This window comes from Sus scrofa, chromosome 1 (assembly GCF_054392235.1).
Source record: "Sus scrofa isolate SSC_HxYL_T2T_F1_AM1 chromosome 1, Sscrofa_HxYL_maternal_Yorkshire_Landrace_v2.0, whole genome shotgun sequence".
Taxonomy (NCBI): domain Eukaryota; kingdom Metazoa; phylum Chordata; class Mammalia; order Artiodactyla; family Suidae; genus Sus; species Sus scrofa.
The window spans coordinates 153,623,266-153,645,449 of record NC_139383.1 but is presented as its reverse complement, the minus strand read 5'-3'; the positions used below and the strand labels follow the sequence as shown (position 1 = coordinate 153,645,449).

Genomic DNA, 22,184 nt, shown 5'->3' with positions numbered 1-22,184 from the left:
CTTAGCAGCTAAACACAGGCAGAAAGTATTTCAGGTTCAAGCTTTGAAATAGACTTTGTTATGAAATGATTTTATTCCTATGTCATTTTGGTAACATTTTAAAAATGGCTTTATTGAGGTATAAGTTATGTATTGTACAGTTGGCCTACTTTAAGTGCAAGATTCAATGATTTTTCGTAAATTCACAGAGTTGTGTGACCATGACCACCTTCTAGTTCTAGAACAGTTTCCATCCATCCCCCCCCTTACCTTTTGCATGTTTGCAATTCATTCCCACGCTCGCTGCCAGCTCCAGGCAACCACTGATGTGCTTTCTGTCTCTAGAGTGTCGCTTTCTCTGGTCATTTCATGGAAAAGGAATAATGTAGTTAGAGAGTTAACCTTTTCTATGAGCAATGAGGGTTTTGGGGGCTCCAGTCCATTCTTGGGAGGGAAGTGTCAGTAATGACTTCCAGATTTCTGCTGACATGGATGTAATGCTGCAAGTAGTGTTTAAAGGATCTAGAGGAGACAGGAAGTTTTTTATCCTGTCACAACTTGGCAGTGGATGGGCCATTTGCAAGTTGTGTCACTTCCTCCATTCATTTTCTAAATTTGGTAAAAGAAATTTACAGAGCACCTGCCCTGTCCCCTGAGTACTGGGACTCCTTGCTATTTGTGCTGTCACTGCCTTCTGGACCTTCTCTGCGTGAGGGCCTACATGGCCATCAATGGCTGGGGTGGGTTTATCTAGGTGATCTACTGTGAAATTTCACTCTCAACATGTCCTGTCCCTGTTTGAGATGAAAACTCTAGCTTTAGTGCAAACACTATCTCTTCAACTTAAACATCAGTCCCTGTGCTGTTCTTAATCTAAAATTCAGTTAAAATTATCATCCACAAATATTTCTAGACAACCAAGTATTTTCTCAATTTTTTTTTTTTTTTTTTTTTTTGGCTGCACCTGAGGCATGCAGAAGTTCCAGGGCCAGTGATTGAACCCACACCACAGCAGTGACCCAAGCCACAGCAGTGACAACTGACAATGTCAGATCCTTAATCCTCTGAGCCACCAGGGACCACTTCTCAATTTTTTACCCAAAGAAAATGCTCACAGTGCTCCTCATCAAATACACACACACACACACACACACACACACACACACACACACACACACACACACCCCTTTTAGATTCTGTTTCTAAGCTTTTCTGGGATTGTTTTTCTTGCATTTTTCTCTCTTATTTAGAATTTGAAGATTCGCATGCATGGCAAGAGAAAGTTTACACAATTTTTAATTCTTTGCACAGAAATGCCTCAGAACAGAGCCTGTTGGTATAATCTTTGAATTTTAAAAGGCAATCAAGTTTCAGCTGAACTTCTTTTCTAGAGAGTTTTCCAAAAAGACCCAGCTTGTCCTGGATAAGACTAGCTGCAGTTTTGATGGGCAGGATGGGCTGAAGCCTCTGGTGACACGCTGCCTTCTCTTGAGGGGAGCACGAGTGGGCTAGAAGGTCATGCACAGCACCCATCATGAGACATGCAGAGCATCAGAAATGATGCACCCTTGAACCTGTCAGCCCTTTCTCAATCCAGCAAGCTTTCCAGTCCATAAAGTAGGCTTTATATATTAGAAACACTGCAGGAGATGGAGACCATTGCGTTGCTGGGCATTTATTTTTACTTTGTTGTTTTTAATGTTTTCCAGCATTATAGAGGTGTAATTGACAAATGAAATCATAATATAGGTATGTATATATTGTGAATTCATTTCTTTCCAGAGTCAGGTTAATTAACACATCCATCACCTCACACAGTTAATTTCAAGTATGCAATATTATTGCTGTTATTTTTAGTGGCCGCACCCATGGGATATGGAAGTTCCCGTACAGCCAGGGATTGAATCCCAGCTGTAGCTGCAGTAATACCAGATCTTTTAACACACTGCACTGAGCTGGGGATCAAATTTGTATCTCCACAGAGACCTGAGCATCTGCAGTCAGTTTCTTAACCCACTGTGCCACAGTGGGAACTCCAAATATTATTAACTGTAGTCACCATCCTGTACATTAGAGCCTCAAAATGAATCCATCTTATAACTGAAGGTCTGTACCCATTGATCAACCTTTCCCGCATCTCCCCACCCTCCAACCCTTCGCAGCCACCATTCTACTTTGTTTCCTTGAGTCTAAGTAATGTTACACAGTGTTTGTCTTTCTGTGTCTGGCTTACTTCACTAAGCATAATGCCCTCCAGATTCATCCATATTGTTGCAAATGGCAAGATTTTCGTCTTTTAAAAGGCCAGATAGTATTCCGCTAATACATATAAACAGGACTACATATGTATTTTTCAATCTATTTATCCACTGACACACACTTAGGTTGTTTATATATCTTGGCTGTTGTGAGTAATGCTGCAGTGAACATGGGGTGCAGATAGCTTTTTGAGATACTAATTTTGTTTCTTTGCATATATGCTGAGAAGTGGGATGGCTGGATCCTACGGTAGTTTTATTTTTAATTTTTGGAGGAGCCCCCATACTGTTTCCATAGTGGCTGCACCAGTTTGCATTTGCACCAACAGTGTGAGATTGCTGTGTGTTTAAAGCATATCTCAGCCAGTTTCCACCTTGATCTGTTTCCTTCACCTGTGTAGGCATATTCAAGAGCTCCTGCTACATCGATGTGCGCTGGTTCCCCTTTGATGTGCAGCAGTGCAAACTCAAGTTTGGGTCCTGGTCTTATGGCGGGTGGTCCCTGGATCTCCAGATGCAGGAGGCAGATATCAGCGGCTATATTCCGAACGGAGAATGGGACCTCGTGGGTAAGCCCAGCAAAGACGTGATTCTAGCAGCCTGGAAGGCAGCTGCCTCATTCCTGAGCTGGCTTTACAAGGCTGGGATTTTCCTCTGTGCTTTTCAGCATGAGCCTTTATTGAACCCAGCAGCATTCTCTATGATTTACTGAGCACTCTAGGATGAGAAACAAACAAACAATTAGAAAAGTCAGTGCTTTCCATGGGGAGTTTGCAATTATGGTAAGGTCACATTTAAACGGGTCAGTGCTAGTATAGGCACTGCTACATTATTTGAATCTGCTCCATCCCTAAAAGCAGGTGGGACACAAATTGCACCTGGTGGGAACCTATATTTGATTATTTTAAATATAAAAACAATACTTATATTTAGTGGTGTCACGTTTACACAGTATTTATAATCATGGTGTCTTAGTCCATTCGGGCTCCTGTAACAGAACATTATACACTGAATGGCTTATACACAACAGACATTTATTTCTCACAGTTGTGGAGGCTGGAAAGTCACAAATCAAGGCTCTGGTAGGCTCAGTGTCTGGTGAGAGCCCACTTCCTGGTTCACACACTGTCGGCAGGCTGTGTTCTCACATAGCAGAAGGGACTAGGGGTCCTTTTTATCAGGACACTAATCCCATTCCTGAAGGCCCCCTCTCATGACCTCATCACCTCCCAGAGGCCCCCACCTCCTAATGTATATCACTGTAGGGGTTAGGATCTCAACATATGAATTTTGCAGGGACACAGTCTGTCTATAACACATGCAATCCCAATACATAAAAAAATGCCAGTTTGTTCAAATACCGCTTTGATACTCTTTAGTATATCTATAGTAAACAAAGTGTTTATTCAAACAACAATTTGTCAGTGTTTTTGAATGTAACACGTTTTATGGCTCTGTGTATGTTAAAAAATAACCCCTTAAAATAAACAGGATGGTTTTAGTCAATGGTGGTTCCTTGGTTCCTTTCTCACCCTGGAAATGAAGGGATCCCAGGCAAGCGGAATGAGAAGTTCTACGAGTGCTGCAAAGAGCCATACCCAGATGTGACCTTCACAGTCACCATCCGCCGCAGGACCCTCTATTATGGCCTCAACTTGCTCATCCCCTGTGTGCTTATCTCCGCCCTGGCCCTCCTTGTCTTCCTGCTCCCTGCAGACTCTGGGGAGAAAATCTCACTGGGTGAGTACTGAGTCTCAGCTAGAATGGGAGGGCCTTGCCTGGAGAGGCATCCCTGGAGGGCTCTCTGTGGGTGGCAATCAGGATTCCAGGTGCAGAGAGGTCAGAGGTCCCAGCCTGGGGCAGCCCCTTGACACCACAGCCTCCTGATTGAAGCCCTTTGCTGGATGGCCTTGCCCTCCCAGGATTCCATTCTGATCCTGCTCACAGGATGGGGATGCCCAGGAAAGGATTAATTCTTCCTGAAGGTCCTGTGCTTTCTCCCTTCCTGCCACCCCACCCCCTGTCCCTTGGTGGCAACCAGCCAGCAGTTCTTGTGGACAGGATACAGTTTGGTTTAACCTTGTGTCAGTTTGCATTTATGTATACAGCGTAAGTCATTACAGTCTTCCACTAGGAAAATAGTTACAATTATTCTTCACTTTTAAAGTATTGTTGAAGTATAGTTGGTTTACAATATTGTGATTATTCCTGCTGAACAGAGTGATTCAGTTATATATGTACACACATCCGTTCAGCTGGAAAGATATACCGTGCTCTTGGATTGGAAGAATTGATATTGTTAAAATGACTCTACTACACAAGTCAATCTACAGATTCAAGGCAATCTCTATCAAATTACCAGTGGCACTTTTCACAGAACTAGAACAAAAATTCATTAAATTTGTATGGAAGCACAAAAGACCCCAAATAGCCAAACCAATTCTGAGAAAGAAAAATGGAGGTGAAAGAATCAGGTTCCCTGGCTTCAGGCTATACTACACAGCTACAGTTGTCAAAACAGTACGGTACTGGCACAAAAACACTGGAAAAGGATAAAAAACCCAGAATTAAAACCACAAAGCTCTGGTCAACTAATCTGTGACAAAGGAGGAAAGAATATATGATGAAAAAAAAGAAACTCTGTTCAATAATTGGTATTGGGACAACTAAACAGCTACGTGTAAAAGAATGAAAGTGTAGATCACCCTCTAACACCATATACAAGAATGGAGGAAAAAACTACAATTTAGATTGGTGAAATGAGTTCCTCAACCTCTCAAAGATTATTGAAGATCCTATTTACTACACAGGGACATCATTGTCAAACCTATAACTTCTTTTTTTCCCTCTATAATATGATTTTTTTAAATTTTATTGGAGCACAGTTGATTTAGATGTTGTCTTAGTCTGAGGAGTACAGAAAAGCAGATCAATTATACATATACAAATATCCATTCTTTCTCAGATTCTTTTCCCATATAGGTTATTATAGAATTTTGAGTAGAGTTCCCTAAACTATACAGTAGGTCCTTGTTAGTTATCTGTTTTACATATTGTAGTGTGTATATGTTAATTTAACCTCTTAACTTATCCCTCCTCCCAACACTTTCCCTTTGGTAACGGTAAGTTTCATTTCAAGATCTGTAATCTGTTTCAGTTTTGTAAGTTCATTTGTATCATTTTTAATTAGGTTCCATGTATAAGTGATATCATATGATATTTGTCTTTCTCTGTATGATTTACTTTGTTTAGTATGATAATCTCTGGGTCCATCCATGTTGCTGCAAATGGTCAAATGGTATCATTTCATTTTTTATGGCTGAGTTATATTCCATTGTATATATGTACCAGTGTTCTCCATAGTGATTGTACCAATTTACATTCCCACCAACAGTGTAGGAGGGTTCCCTTTTCTCCACACCATCTCCATCATTTATTGTTTGTGGACTTTTTGATGATGCTCATTCTGATAGGTGTGAGATGACACATTGTAGTTTTGATTTTAATTTCTCTAATAATTAGTGATGTTGAGCATCATTTCATGTGCTTTTTGGTCATCTGTCTGTCTTCTTTGGAGAAATGTCTATTTAGATCTTCTACCCATTTTTCAATTGGTTTGTTAGTTTTGTTGATTTAGAGCTACATGAGATGTTGGAGTATTTTGGAGATTAATCCTTTGTTAGTTGTTTCTTTATGAATAATTTTTTTCATATTCTGTAGGTTGTCTTTTTTATATCTAAGAAATATTTCTTTTTTTTCTTTTGTATGTATAATGATTTTTATTTTTTTTCCACTATAGCTGGTTTCCTTTGCTGTGCAAAAGCTTTTGAGTTTAGTTAGGTCCCATTTGTTTATTTTCGTTTTTGATTTCATTACTCTAGGAGGTGTATTATTATTATTATCATTATCATTATTATAATTATTATTATTATTTGCTTTTTAGGGCCACACCTGTGGCATTTGGAAGTTCCCAGGCTAGGGGTCCAATCAGAATTATAACTGCTACTTTATGTCACAGCCATAGCGATGCCAAATCCAAGCTGTGTCTGTGACCTATACCACAGCTCATGTCAATGCCAGATCCTTAACCCACCGAATTAGGCCAGGGATCAAACCTGCATCCTCATGGTTACTAGTCGGATTCATTACTGCTGAACCACAAAGGGAACTCCCTAGGAAGTGGATTATAAAGGATATTGCTGCAGTTTATGTCAGACAATGTTCTGCCTTTGTTTTCCTCTAGGAGTTTTATAGTATCTGACCATACATTTAGGTCCTTGATCTCTTTAGAGTTTATTTTTGTGTATGATGTTAAGGAATGGTCTAATTTCATTCTTTTACATGTAGTTGTCCAGTTTTCCCAAAACTACCTATTAAAGAGAATATCTTTTCTCCATAGTATATTCTTTTTTTTGCTTTTTAAGGCTGTACCTGTGGCATATGGAGGTTCGCAGGCTAGGGGTCTAATTGGAACTGCAGCCACTGGCCTACATCACAGCCACAGCAACACAAGATCCAAGCTGTGTCTGTGACCTACACCACAGCTCATGGCAATGCTGGATCCTTAACCCACCAAGCAAGGTCAGGGATTGAACCCACAACCTCATGGTTCCCAGTCTGATTCGTTAACCACTGAGCCATGATGGAAACTCCATTTTGTGTTGTTCTTCTAAAATTCTGTCTCCTGAGTTTGTCGCCCCAGGGACTTCTGTGGGACTCTGGTATGTGAAGTGGTATGTGCTCAGGGAAATCCCTATTCCCATCAACATAGAAAACTCTACATTGGGTTTCAGGACTGTCAGGACTACCACTACTCCTCCCCCCACACCTCCTTTGAACCTCAGGCTCTATGGAGTTCAGGCCTTACCATCTGCTGTGCTCAGGGGCCACTGTGTGTCTCTGTTTCAGGGATCACAGTTTTATTGTCCCTCACCGTCTTCATGCTGTTGGTGGCCGAGATCATGCCTGCGACATCTGACTCAGTGCCCTTGATAGGTAAGCAACCGTCTGCTTCTCTAAAGACATGGGCTTCAAGAGTGCCTGTAGGATTTCCTAGCACAGATAGGGAGCAGATGTGTATCCTCCAGGGCCCCATACAACTGCACAGCCCCCCTTTTCTGCTGTGAGATTACTTGCTGTAACTACTTAGAGTGATCCATTGATCTCAAAGAGATAGCAGTTAATGATGGATTGGAGTGAGATCCTAATTCTTTTCTTAGGAACTGAACCTGAGCATTCTGGATGAAAACCAAGACCAGCTAGAGGTTAAAAGCAGAAGTGCAGTGATTCTTGCCCCCATTGGAAGCAGGGATGTTTCAAGGAGGCAGTAAAAACAGTTACAAAGCTTATTACACAGTACAACATGTGGAAGATTACACAGAGAAGTAGTCTGTTTATCTATGGAAGAAGCAAAGCAGTAATACACACCCAAAGGAAGAGTGCAGATGCGGGTGTCTTCCTCAGTGAGGAGTCCACCAGAAAGGTGATTTTAAACCACTTATATGGGACAGTTCTTCTAGATCTTTGTTTTCCTTTGGTCAGTTCTCTTATTTTATTTCTCACACCCGACTGGACCCAGGGCCATCCCTGATATGCATGTACATCTTTTGAATGCCAAGATGGAGTCCAGAGCAAGACCTTGTGGGCAGGTTACTAGAACTTATTGTGGCCTGGAGTCTCCTCCTTTTCTGATCCAGAGGAGTCTTCCAATGCATGTGGAGTTGGGGTGTCCCTGACCTGGAGCATGTGACCTCTTAATCTTTTGCTCAAGCAGGGCTTAGCCCCCCTCTGCCCCTGTCATTACCATTGTTTAAAGTGTCCACAGAAGACAAATTCCAGTAATTTGCCTTGTTCCTATAGTTATTTCCATCTCCAAGTATAAACAGGTGGCTGGTTGCAAATGTCTTTCCTAACCCCATCTGCCTTCTGTCTTACCATGGCCTCTGCTCCCCTGGGCACATGGAAGTGGGGGGGGGGGGGAGTCTGGCTTTGTGGTTTGGCTTTATGATGCAGAAATGTCCCTCTTTCTCCTACAATCCTCCCCTTCACACTTGTCATGGGACCAGAGATTTTTACCATTAGAGATTCATTATTTTAGCTTGAGTCATCATTTTCCCACAAATTCTTTGTTACACTTTAACTCTTAGCCATTGTTTCCAAGATAACTCGATATCTTTGTATAGAAGTTGAACCATGTGAGGGAAGGCGAACAGGACAAATATGTTTTGGCCAAGTGTTGGGCTGCACTCCACAGGCCTGAAAATCTGTACTTGCCCAGCCCTGAGACCGAATATGGAGCCAAGAGTCAGCAACAGAGACATCAGTGCCTTAATAACTGGGAGATCATACATGTCTGAAGCAAGGTTCTGGGGTAACACCCCACTGTGGGTGGTAGATGTTGGAAGGATTTGGCAACTGTAGCCTTAGCTCCAGGAATGTGGCAGGGAGTAGGGTGACTATCAGTTATAGGAGGAATTGATGTCAGATTGGCCTATCAGTTGCCAAGGAAACCAGCAGATGGGCTGCCCTCAGCCCTTTGGGCTAAGTACCATCACAAGGCAGAGGTCTTATCTTTGTTAAACTCTCAAAGGGGAGCCATTCTGATCTATAGGTTAATCACTAGCTGGGGGAAAGGGTGGGATGAGTGGGGAAGTATGTAGGTATCTGCTGATTAGGCTCTGAGATTAAGAGAGAAGGTCAATCATGGGAATAGGGTATAATTGAAGTAGGCCTAGTCAGGCAGGGGATACAGAGGGCAAGAAAACAGCCATCTTGAGTCGCCTGACTGTACACCAAGACAGGTGTAAGGATGACCTTCTGCCCAGAGAGGGACGACAGAAACAGGATGCATACCACTTGTTGTTATGTACCTCCCTGGACTGGACTGGAATGAGCAGGAATATACACAGAGGTGCTTAGTGGCCCAAAGTTTAGAATCCAGCATTATCATCACTGCAACCAGGGTTCTGCTCCTGATCAAAGAGACCCAAACTTCCAAGTCAGTTGTGAGGATGGAAAACCAGCGTTCTGCTAGTAAACAATAGGTTTAACGAGAGTCCCCACTCCCGTTTGGTGGTGAAAGTCAGAAACAGGAAAGCGGCCTATACCGGTGCAGTCCTTTGTGGTTAACCAGGGGTACAAAGGAATTGGAGGCTTTACAGGGATGTCCTAAGGCTTCATGAATTAAGAAAGCAAGGTCCTTTTTGGAGCTTCCTGAATGTGTAGTATTTGGACCAGAGAGATTGTTGGTATGAAAAGCCTGGTGTAGTACCATAGTTCTCTCAGTACCATCCCAGGAATGAGGAACCATTTTTCAAACTGACATGCTGATTCCATCCTTTCTACCTTCCAACACAGTGCTTTCAATGGAGACCTGCATCAGAAGCCACCCTTAATGGGGCAAGGCTGGGTGAATGCATAGCTCACCTCTAGAAGACTAGGATGCGGTTGGCCTTTGACCTCAGTTGTTGAGATTTCAGCTCTGGAATTCTGTGACCCTGGATCCCTCCCTCAGTCATTGTATTAGTTGGAGCTGCCACAATAAAATACCTCAGACCAGGTGGCTTACACAAGAGACATTTATTTGCTCACAGTTTTGGAGGCTGGAAGTACAAGATCATGGTGCTGGCAGGGTTGGTTTCTCCTGGGCTTGAAGATGGGCACTTTCTTGCTTTGTCCTCACCTGATCTTTCACTGTGTCTTCACATCCCTGGGGCCCCTTTGTGTGTCCAAATTTTCCCTTCTTTTCCCCTTTCCAATTTCAGATTGGACCAGGTGATGTGCTAAGAATCTTGTTAACTTAATCATCTCTTTAAAGGCCCTCTCTCCAAATATGGTCACATCCTAAGGTACTAGGGGTTTAGAACCTCAATATATAAATTTTAGGGGGACACACAGCAGCCCATAACAGTCACAGTTTGGTTCCCCTCCTGCCCTCTCCCAAAGGTCCCTGATGCTGACTTTAATAAGTCTCAAATATCCACCCCTGGCAGCTCCTACAGATTCCTCTTGTTCTCTCTGGGAGAGCAGTGAGTTCCTTCTTGCCTGGAGGGTGGGGGATGTTTTTAACCAGGTGTGTGGCCGTACACTTAACCTCTGTACCAGGGTGAGCTCAGCCCCTTGGTGGACAGCCACACTGAAAGTTGATGGGTTGATTGATGGATGGATTTGCATTCATGTTAGGATAATTTATTCTGTTGCTTAGGCATTTATGGTATATATTTTTGATTTCATTATTTTTTAGTATTCTTTTATACTTGAATCCATCTTTTATTTTAATTCCTTTTTCTTTCTTTCTTTTTTTTTTTTTTGTATTTTTAGGGCTATACCTGCAGCATATGGAGGTTTCCAGACTAGGGGTTGAATCAGAGCCAAAGACACAGTAATGACAGAACTTAGTTACATTCATGACCTACGTTGTAGCTTGCAGCAACACTCGATCTTCAACCCACTGAGTGAAGCCAGGGATCAAACTCATGGATACTAGTCAGGTTCTTAACCTGCTGAGCCACAACAAGAACTCAATCCCTTTTTCTTTTCTTTCTTTTTTTTTTATTGAAGTGTAGTTGATTGACAGTGTTAAATTAGTTTCAGGTACATAGCACAGTGATTCAGTTGTGTGTGTGTGTATTCTTTCTCAAATTCTTTTCCATTATAGGTTATTACAAAATATTGAGTAGAGTTCCCTATGCTGTACAGTAGGTCTTTCTTGGTTATCTATTTTTTATATAGTAGTGTGTATGTGTTTCTCCCAGTCTCCTAATTTATCCCTCCCCCATACTGAAGGTTTAATAGTCAGAGTTGGCAATTAAGGAATGCCCACCCTCTCCAGATTTCCCCTATACCCTCAGCCCATAGACTTTCTAATCCGTGTACTAACCCTACAGGGAAGGCATTCCCATGCCTGTTATACTCGTGAAGAACCTGAGGCCCAGAGAGGCTGAGAGGCCTGTTTAAGTTCACAGGGAGCAGCCAGTGGACCTGGGGTGGACAGCTGGCATGCCCCACCCCGTGGCTCTAGGTAGATGGGGCCAGACTCTACCACAAGTAGTGTCATATTCCAGGCCTGATAGGATGAGCTGGTGCCCAGGTCTGCCCCTGCTGCCCACACCCCCCTACCCTGCAGCATGTCTGTGGCCTGTAGTCATCACAGCGGTGACCAGATCCTCTGTGTCTCAGTAGTTTTAGTTCTGATAAAGGTGCTTTCTCATCAGACAACCTTACGCCTGTGAGGTACCTCTAACTCTCGCTGAAGGAGGAGGCAAGCAGGGTTCCCAGAAGGATGGTTAGCTAGTGAGGCCGCATGACAGGATGGGAGCAGACAGGTCTCTGTGCTCTGGGCTGGCCTCTGCCCACCAGAAATGTGGGGCAGGGGCAGAGACAGTGCTGCAGACTCAGAGGAAGTCTGCTCCATTCTAGGGTATCGCTGTCCTCCACCCCCGATGGTCAGAACCCGGTCTGGGCCCACAAGCACTATGACACTGTGACACCCTGTGCCTGAGGCCCAGGTCTCCCTATGTCTGCTCTCTCTGCAGCTCAGTACTTCGCCAGCACCATGATCATCGTGGGCCTCTCCGTGGTCGTCACAGTGATTGTGCTACAGTATCACCACCATGACCCAGATGGCGGCAAGATGCCCAAGTGGGTGAGTTGCTCCTCCCTTCTCCCCTGGACAGGGTTCAGGGCCCCTCTGCAGAGGAGCTCAGAGGATGACATTGGTTTTAAAAATCCCACAAACAGCTAGCATTCCTAAACAAAGAGCTGCATTTCTCACTGATCTACATATTTCTGCATGGAGGGCAGGGTGGTGAGCGGGCTCTCAGGGTCCCATGGGCTGTCCTTACAACCTGATGTCCTGGGGCAGGGCTCACACTGGCTGCTCTGCACCTTCCACTGGTCGGTGTTCTTAAGCCTACTTTCTGTAGGGAACTGGGCATTGGGTAGAAGCAAGGCGCAGATAAGCATATATCCACTGGTTGGATTTGCAGAATCCAACAGAATGAGTAGTGAAAAGAGTAAGAAACGGGCTGAGCATTGTACAAATATATACATTCAGATGTCAGTGAAATTAATCCATAAACAATCAATAATAAGAACAGAGTTTTATGTGAGCCAAACTGAGGACTAGCCCGGAAGCCAACTTCTGAGATGACCCTGAGAAACTGCTCTCAAGAAACAAGGTTTTCAACACAGTTTTATGTCTTGTCAGAACAAAGAACATTAAAGAAGTCAGGGATACATTTCTGCAAGGTAGAAAAATAAAACAGGAAAACCATCTCAGAACAATACATATAAAGTGAGTCAGCATGGCCTTGGCACCTGGGAAGAGGAGTCTTACTGTCAAAGGAGGACCAGCATTGGCATCCCAGGAAGAGGGGCATTGAATCTTTATTTTTTACCTGGACATTCTTCTGGTCACTGTGCCTTGTTCTCAATACTCTAAGCAGATGTACGATGGACTTTTTTGTTTTTGTTTTGGGGGATTTTATTTATTTATTTTAGTTGGTTAGTTAGCATATGGAAATTCCCATGCTGGGAATTGAATCTGAGTGGCAGCTGTGACCTATGCTACAGCTGCGGCAATGCCAGGTCCTTTAACCCACTGCACTGGTCTGGGGAGCAAATCCATGCTTCCGCAGCAACCCGAGCCTCTGAGGTCAGATTCTTAACCCACTGCAGCTTGTTGGTGGGAACTCCACAATTGATATTTGATAGACCACAAACTGGCTGCTTTAGTTAGCATAAGATTCAGGTTAATGCATGTATAAGCCAGAATGACTTCCTTACATCTCACTCTGCTAACGTTTCTTTTATCACAATATGCATAGGAAAAGTCCTTTAACCAAAAACCTATAAAATAAAGGAAAGTGGTTAACAGTGGCGGGGGGGGGGAAAGAGGGATGGGATAAAAGGAAATGATGAGAAATAAATGTTTGAATCTAGCAGCCTGTTGTCTTAGCCAGGTCATGGCGGGTGGTCCCAGGGCCCTCAGCACTGTTGCTTTGTTTCATGTGCTGACACTTCCCCCTCACAGGCTATCCTTCTTTGGAGTCCAGTGTCCAAATCTCTACACCCACCCTTCCCCAGCATGAGAAACCTTCATTGGGGAATATGTAGGGCCTGGGCTTTCCCCGCCTCACTTGTGGTGACCAAACCCCAGGCAGGGCAGAGCCCCTGTTTCTTTCTTGGGCCCCTCAAGCCTTCCAGTCTTCCCATCCAGAAATCATGACTGAAGGACAGCTGGGAGCTAAAGAAGCTTCTCAGGCCACATTGAGCCTCTCATGCAGACCCATGACCTTGCATCCAAGTTCGGAGGGAATTTAGGATTCACCAAGGTGCTAAATGCACCTGCAAGGGAGTTCCTGTCGTGGCTCAGTGGTTAACGAATCCGACTAGGAACCACGAGGTTGCGGGTCCAATCCATGGCCTTGCTCAGTGGGTTAAGGATCCGGCGTTGCTGTGAGCTGTGGTGTAGGTCGCAGACTCGGCTTGGATCCTGTGTTGCTGTGGTTCTGGCGTAGCTGGGCGGCTACAGCTCTGATTAGACCCCTAGCCTGGGAACCTCCATATGCTGCAGGTGTGGCCCTAGAGGAAACAAACAAACAAACTAATTAATTAATTAATTAAATGCACCTGCAGGATGTAAAATGCTTTTCCTTCACCTCCGTGATCAGGAAGCTCCTGGACCTTCTAAAAATATCCATTGTGGGAGTTCCTGTTGTGGCTTAGTGGGTTAGGACCCAACATTTTCTCTGTGAGGATGCAGGTTTGATCCCTGGCCCTGCTCAGTGGGTTAAGGATCTGGCGTTGTCACAAGCTGTGGCATAGTGTCTCAGATGCCTCTTGGATCTGGCCATGGCTGTGGTGTAGTCCAGCATCTGTAGCTCCCTTTCAACCCCTAGCCAGGAACTTCTTTATGCCTCAGGTGTAGCCATAAAATTAAAATGAAAATATCTATTGTGGGATAATTTACAGTTACCCAAAAATTAACTTAGGAAAGACCACTTTTGTAAATAAATTGGCTTTGAGAGTGACTTTGTGCCCTGGAACGTCTTTCCATAGCAAGTCTTATGCTTAATAGCTTGCTCATTGCATCAGCAATGGGTTGAAGTCCTGGAAATGGTGCCACCTCCCACACAGGTCACATCACCACAGTCTGTGGGCTTGTTTTGAAAGTCCCTGCCCCCTCAGAAAAAAGCTGAGATGTATTTTAACACATCTCACTTCCATTCTTACCTGACTTTCTTATAACCCTGATACGCTTTGTGTCTATCCCCCCATCTGTTTGAAATAGACATTTACATATTCCAAAAGTCAAAATCAAAGTAAAATAATCTATAAGGAAATCCTGCTCTCATTCTTGCTCTTCCCCCTACTTCCACCACCAGTTGGTAACCATTTCAATTAATTTCTTTTTCCTTCCTGTGTTTATGCAGATGAAAAAATATAAACACATACTCTTATTTCTCCTATTTTGACTGATGTTATGATAAGGGAATTAAGGTTATTTTTAATGACCTGTTAGCATTTTATTGTTCCAGAGAAATCTGAATTAAGAGCATATGCTAATTATTCACCTCTCAGCACAAGATCATGTTAAAGCCAATGGTACAAAGCAAAAATTTGTGTTTTTCTCTCACTTTATGTAACACACACTGTTTTCCATTCTTTCCATGTGTATTTGAAACATAAATGGCCTCTGAGGGACTTTCATTATGATCTGTTGCTATGAAGATGATACTGCCGGTGCGGGTGGCATTCTATGACATTTGCACAGCCAGAAACAAAACCATAACCTAACAGAAGAGGTCATAGGCACAGTCTGAGAAGTGCCAAGAGGATAATCTCATCTTTTGAGACGCTTTAGCCTTGAAAGCTAATGATTCGGGCCATGAAATTCAAAACAGACTTAGCTTGAGATGTGCCCCCAGGGACATGCAGACCTCCCACGGGGCAGGCAGAGCCCTGGCAGGATGCTCAGCTTTCCCTGCAAGGCTGGCTGCCTCTGGGTTTGGACAAGCTTACTGCCTCACACGCTCCCCCAAACTCTGGCCCAGGCTTTCTGGAGCCTTCCAAGTGGGGGTTGGGCTAAAGACCCAGGAAGCTTGACAAGAACCTAGCAGACCCTTTGATAGATGAGGCTGTGCAAGTCTGAACACATTAGATATGACTCACAAACATCTTAGGTGACTCAACCTCACTGTGTAAACTTGAGCTAATTTATTTGCTTCTTTGAGCCTCAGCTTCTTTAAAAAATTTTTATTTTATTGAACTATCGTTGAATTTACAATATTGTGTTAGTTTCTGCTATACAGAAAAGTGATTCAGTTATACAGACATATATTGTTTTTCATGTTCTTTCCCATTATGGTTTATCACAGGATGTTGAATATAGTTCCCTTGCTATCCAGTAGGTCCTTCTTGTTTATCCATCCCCATATTTATAAGTGATTGCATTTGCTAATCCCAAACTTGCAATCCATCCCTCCCCCACACCTCTCCATCACAGCCTCAATTTCCTTATTTATAAAATGGACTTATACTCGCTTAACTGAGCCCTGAGAGGTCCGAGTGAGATGGCTTATCTTATGAGCCTCTTGTAGAGGATCCATGTGGGACCCATGTGTTTCTGCTCCTTACAAATCCTGGAAAACCCTCCAGGGTCTTCAGGCTTGGCCCTTCTGGGCTCTGAAGGCTTGTCCGTAAGATGTGGAAAGCATGGCCTGCAGTGGACAGAGGGCAATCTTTATACCTTCAGCAAAAGTGTTCTTATTCCTTCTTGTTCCTTCTTACTGTCTTCAGACCCAGATAACTGCCCTTGTCTTTTATATGATGTCATAAAAATGATTACCAAGAAAGGGCTGCAGACAGGAACTTCACATACCTGCTACCCTGCTGATGGAACATGCCTACAGTCATAAACCAAAACTCAAATCGGTAACTGGACCATTTCAGGGAAAGGGCCCCCTTTTTCATGCACTTGTTTAAATAGGCTTGCAGGATTTTTTTTTTTTTAATCTGGATTAAAGTTTTATGTAGCTCCCTTCTTGCCATCAGAGGAGAAAAACAAGAAATCTCAGTGATTTCTCTCCAGCATCTTCTATGGATGTAGGCAATGTATGTTTATAAGACACTTTAGACCAGAGTTTGACAAACTCTGGCCCTGGTGGCCAAATCCAACCTGCCAAGTGTTTTTGTAAGTTACATTTTATTAGAAAAAACCTGTTTGCTCCTTTGCATGTGTGGCCGATCTTGCACTATATTGGCAGAGCTGAGTAGCTACAACAGAGACCTATGAAGTGGATGGCAAAGCTAAAATATTTACTATCTAGCCCTTTAAGTAAAGTTTGCCAACCCCAGCTTCAGACTTTTCACAGCACTTTGTCCCATATCAGCCCCTCAGTCTTAGCTCTGCCCCCACGAAGTTCAGCTGGCATTATAAGGTCACCTTGCTGTGGGGATCAGCTGCCATGCCCTTCCCTGCCGCCTTCCTAATGCTGGGTTATCTCCCTAGACCCGAGTCATCCTTCTGAACTGGTGTGCCTGGTTCCTGCGCATGAAGAGGCCTGGGGAGGACAAGGTGCGGCCAGCCTGCCAGCACAAGCAGCGCCGTTGCAGCCTGGCCAGTGTGGAGATGAGTGCCGTGGCGGGGCCACCGGCCACCAATGGCAACTTGTTGTACATCGGCTTCCGTGGCCTGGATGGTGTGCACTGCGCGCCCACCCCAGACTCGGGGGTCGTGTGCGGCCGCCTGGCCTGCTCACCCACGCACGACGAGCACCTGCTGCACGGCGGGCAACCCTCTGAGGGGGATCCGGACCTGGCGAAGATTTTGGAGGAGGTGCGGTACATTGCCAACCGCTTCCGCTGCCAGGACGAGGGAGAGGCCGTGTGCAGTGAGTGGAAGTTTGCAGCCTGCGTGGTGGACCGCCTGTGCCTCATGGCCTTCTCCGTCTTCACCATCCTATGTACCATCGGCATCCTGATGTCGGCACCCAACTTCGTCGAGGCTGTGTCCAAAGACTTCGCTTGACTTGGTCCGGGCTCTCAGCCTCGAACAGGCCACGTCTTCAGCTTAGAGAGCCTTAGGAGGCTGATCCCAAAGCAGCTTTAAACTCGAGGATGTGGATGTATCCTATTGCTGTCAAACATGTCAGTTAGTTTCCTTGTTACTTTAAGTAATGAGATTGCAGCACATTTTTGTTTAACCCTCTCAGATGGGCCACGTGGTATCCTTGGAGCATCCTTATGGTTGGCAGGACCACCGAGAGGTCATTTTGCCCATTTCCCCACTACCTGATGAGCCCTTCAGACAGGTCTGGGTAGCTCGGGACTGGCTGCCAGGGGTGACCCGGGCAGTTGGTTTGCATGCCTGCATGTCCCTTGCCATGAGGGCCTCCATGGAAATTCAATATCTGCTTTTGCCTGTGTACAAACCTAGATTGAAGTTAATCATCTTAATAAACCATGCTCACTAAATCCATCCAGTAATTGACTAGTGAAAGGAAACTCTAAACTGAATTGAAAAACCCAAGTGCTGTTTTTTCTTGAATCCAGATTTTTACTTTTCTCTATCAAAGACAGTAGAGAGAAACAGGCTCGTGTTATTTCTACATTTAAAAACAGAGACAGACATAGTTGATCTTGTAAATCGTGCTTTTGCCAGCGCCATTTCTACCAAGCTACCTTGTCAAGGGAATCATGAGGGACGCAGGTTGGTTGTAGATTCTGAACCAGTCAAGTCAGGGGGCTTTCTGTATATCCCAGACATTCTCAAGCTTTCTGTGCTATCTCCAGACACTGCAGGGTTGCGTGAATCTGTTCTGTTTGCCAAACCCAAAGGACAAGTAGAGTTCTCTTAGAATTATCACCTGGTGTAATAATAACTGAAGCTAAGTTAAGCCACCTATGTGGGTTTTCTTTAAAGAAAATAATGCATTTGATGCTTCATTTATATTAGAGTGGATTAGTCTTAGAAATTTATGGATCCATGCAAATGCACAACAAAAAGTCACCAAAGTATTCTGTGCTTTTTCTCCATGTGTCAGGGCAAGGAGGAGAGATTGGGTCCCCTCTGGCCCCCCATGTGGCAGGAATTGAGAGGGGATGGCATAGCTGATGGCTTACCTGGATGACAAGTAGTGGTAGTGAGCAGGAGGGCCTGGTTTGGGGAGATCTGCTTCCCCACATCATTCACCCCAGCTTCAGCCCAGAAAGCTGGCTGAGTGGGTGGATTCACTGGAGATGTGTGTTTTGAAAGCAAGGGAAACTATTTTAAATCACACTGGTGACATGGTTCTCCACTTAGACCGTCTAGCTGACAACAGTCACCTGGCCTCTAATGCCATCAGAGGAAGGCACAAGATCTCTCCTATTCTTTTGCTTCATCCAGTAACTCTCAGAGCTCAAAGATGCAGAAGGCATCTGAGCTCCTGGGGGGTCTTTGATTTGCTTCTGACCCCTGAAGTGACTCCATCATAAGGGAAGATTTGATTTTTCAGAATAAAGGAAATTGCATGCACTTCTCCAGCCATTATTTTTTTCACTCATTTCTGGGTGATACCATGGATTTGTGTGCACTGACGAATATGGCGTGTGTGTGTGTGTGTGTGTGTGTGTGTGTGTGTGTGCACGTGCGCGCGCACCTGGGTATGCACTTTCAGAGAAGGCACCTGGTTTACAACAGGAAGGTTGATAAATAAGGGTGTTCCAACATCATGCCATTTAGAGCAGGGTCATCCTCTGAGTACAGATTCTGTGTGTGATGGATGAACAATGAACAATCTTTCTTTCTTTTTCTATTAAAGTGTCTTTAGAAACAGCTAGAAGTGTTTCAGTATATAAAGAGAATGCTTCATGTCTTATTGCATTTAAAATTGTTCCTGACTACATTTTGCTTTTTTTTTTTTTTAAGTATGTTTTGCTTTAAAAAGCCTTTTTGGTTTTGTATTTTATTCAGAAAAACATAAAAACACAGGAAAAATGGGTTCATTTTACCCCTCCCCACAGATAACTACTCTGCCAGTTTAAAAAGGAAAAGATGCACCCATAGAAAGAAAAGTGTGAAGGGCTAAAAATAAGGGTCCCCCGGAACCCCTCTTTTCTCTCCTCACAGGGGAGCACTAGGAGGCTTCTGGGAAGGGGCTGGTGTTTCCAGAAAGGAAGGAAGACAGAAGGAGAGAACTTCCTTTTAGTTCTGTTTCTAGCACACGTGCTGTGAACAGTACCCTACAACCTTGCTTTCCTCGCATGGAGTTAAGAGATCTTTTCATAATGAGTGATAAGGATCTACCTCATTCTTAATAGCTTCTTAGTGTTCCATTGTCCCCAGCACTATAATTTCTTTAATTAGTCTTTTATCAGTGAACATATAGAGTATTTCCTGTCTTTATTTTTATACACTGCCCTATAATCAGCATCCTTGTACTTGGATCATGGCATACATTTGTGATCATATCTTGATATCTACTCCAACTTGGAAATGGGAGTTGTTGGATTTAAGGTTATGTGCATTTAACACTTTTGTCCATACTGTCAGATTATTCTTCAGAAATTTATCTGTGGATACGCTTACCAAGAATCTAATGAAAGGGTCAATTTCTCAGTTTTCTCAAATGACTTTTTTTTCAGTCTGGTGAAAAGTGCTATTGCAATGTTATGATTTAGTTCACTTTATTATGAGTGAAGTTAACTTCTTTTCAAATGTTTTCTGGTAATTTCTTTTTATAAATATATGTCCTTTAAACAGTTTTGGCTTTTTCTTAATTTAGCTATTTTGAAACCTTTCTGCCTTATGTCTTGAAAATATTTTTACTTGTCTTTTGATGTTATTTATTGATTTGCTTATTTATTGTCATATATACATAAAAAGTTAAAAATTTAAAAATTTATGTTGGCAATGTATCCGTATTTTTTTTGTTAGATCCCAGAATTTGTTTTCAATTCTAAAAGGACTTCCCCATTCTGAGATTATAAATAAATTTACTCATATTTTCTTCTAAATCCTTATGGTTTCATTTTTATATCTTTACATCTTCTAACTCCCAGGAATTCATTTACTGCAGGAAATGGAGGTAAAGTTGTGTTTTTTCCCCTCCAAGTGGTCGGTCAGTTGCACCAACAAAATATATAACAGTGCATTTTGTTATACAATTATAGTCTTTCCCCCAGTTTGTTCAAAATGCCAACTTATTTGTAAACTAAATTCCTCTAAGTGTTTGGGTCTACTTTGGCTTTACTGATAAGTTTCCCTATGTCTCCCTTTAATTTCTGAGGCTTCCTTCCTATTAATCTAACACACACACACACACACACATACACACACATACACCTTCTTAAAAATTGGGATCATGATGAATTTATAGATTAATTGTGTCTTCTTATTCAAGAATACCGCAATCTAGGCTTGTATTGAAATCCGTTTTATGTCACTTGCAGAGTTTTATGGTTTTGTTCAGATAGGTCTTATGAATTTATTATTGTCTATTTCTAGATATTTTATCATTTGGCTACAGGTTTCATTGGAGCAGTTTTTTTTACATTTTATATTCTAACTGGATGTATAGGAAAGTAGTTGATTTTTGTAATCTCTGCGTCATCATCAAATACCCTTATTGTAATTTCTTACTGTTTCCAGGATTTTCTTTTGCCTTCCCCTTTCCAGTCATTTCCCTTATTTCTTTCTTTTAGTCAATTGCCTTTGAGAACCTTGTTAAATAATAGTGATTTGGGTGGCATACCTGTCTTGTTCCTGACTTTAGTTGGGAGAGTTTAATGTCTCACCATTTAACTTGTATGAAGATGTGTATTTTCCTTGTCATAATAAAAAGTTATCTGTGTATTCTCAAACTGTTGGGGCTTTCTGGGGAAAATGTAGATGTTAGGTTTTTGTCACAACCTTTTCAGTATCCATGGCGATGATCAGAAGGATTACCCCTTTGCTCTAGTAGTGTGTTGTGTTACATTCATAGATTCCTTCAGACCAGCTGCTATTATGTTATCTGAGATGATCTTTACTTACGGTGCTTGCTATCAACATTCATATGTGAGATGAATCATTCTGCAGCTTGCTTTTGTGTGCAAACAAATGAAAAGGAACTCCCAGATGGTCTATATTCTGCAGTCGTTTATTTGGATTTAGAATCATCTTCTACCAAAGTGTCAAAAGTCTCACCAGGATGGGGGGTGCTACCTGGGTATCCACTAGGGTGCTTCTAGATTCTTCCCACTGGGCATGATATATCCTGGAACACTTCTGGAGTCAATTTCAGTTACATATTTTTAAGAAACTTAATTTCAGTCCATGTTTTCAGTATATTTATGTAGTCTTGCAATACTCAAATTTAGGATTTTTTAATTTCCCCTATATTCATGATTATTTCTCCAAATTTCATTTGAAATTGTGTGTATTTCTCCTTTCTTTTGTTTTCAGTGATTTGGCTCACCAAGGATTTTATTTACCTGTATTTTCAGACCCTGAACCTGTAGACTTATTCGTTAATTCCAGGAACTGGCTACCACCCCTGTTGCCCCTGGACTGACCTGACTTTTCCCAGGACAGCAGGCAAACAGTGCAGCAGAGCCCTGGGGCCAGGACTGGAGCTTCCCTTGGCAGTGGGAGTCAGAGGGTCCAACCAGGCCAGGCCCCATGGGATGTGTCAGAGGTGGCTGGCCATGTCACTACCATGACTGCAGTTAGCCGCATGACAGACCCACCGAAGCTTTAAACAGAAGCTGTCTTGAGGTCACGGGATCCCAGAAGTGTCCCTTTCTCACATAATATATTCTGTTTCCCTTCATCACTTCATTCTTTCTGGCCCAAACCTTCCTTTCACCCAATGCTCCCTAGACTTGACTTTCTGCTCTAGGCTCCTTTTCTAATTCTCCTTTACTTCATTTTCACGTGGGTTTGAATTTTTTTTTTTAATGGTTGCACCCTCAGCATATGGA

The 22,184-nt window shown here is 43.1% G+C and overlaps 1 protein-coding gene across 11 annotated transcripts in view; it reads left to right on the top strand.

Moving 5' to 3' along the window:
• CHRNA7 (cholinergic receptor nicotinic alpha 7 subunit) overlaps window positions 1–21,083 on the top strand; it is a 133,933-nt gene extending 112,850 nt beyond the window's left edge. For all 11 annotated transcript variants that reach the window (XM_085017166.1, XM_085017220.1, XM_085017171.1 and 8 more), the window contains 5 exons: window positions 2,639–2,806; window positions 3,783–3,977; window positions 7,146–7,232; window positions 11,771–11,880; window positions 16,750–21,083. In XM_085017166.1, the coding sequence (XP_084873292.1) occupies window positions 2,639–2,806; window positions 3,783–3,977; window positions 7,146–7,232; window positions 11,771–11,880; window positions 16,750–17,268 (1,079 nt within the window). In that variant the 3' untranslated portion in view covers window positions 17,269–21,083. The remainder of the gene's footprint in view (window positions 1–2,638; window positions 2,807–3,782; window positions 3,978–7,145; window positions 7,233–11,770; window positions 11,881–16,749) is intronic.
• Window positions 21,084–22,184: the final 1,101 nt, after the last annotated feature.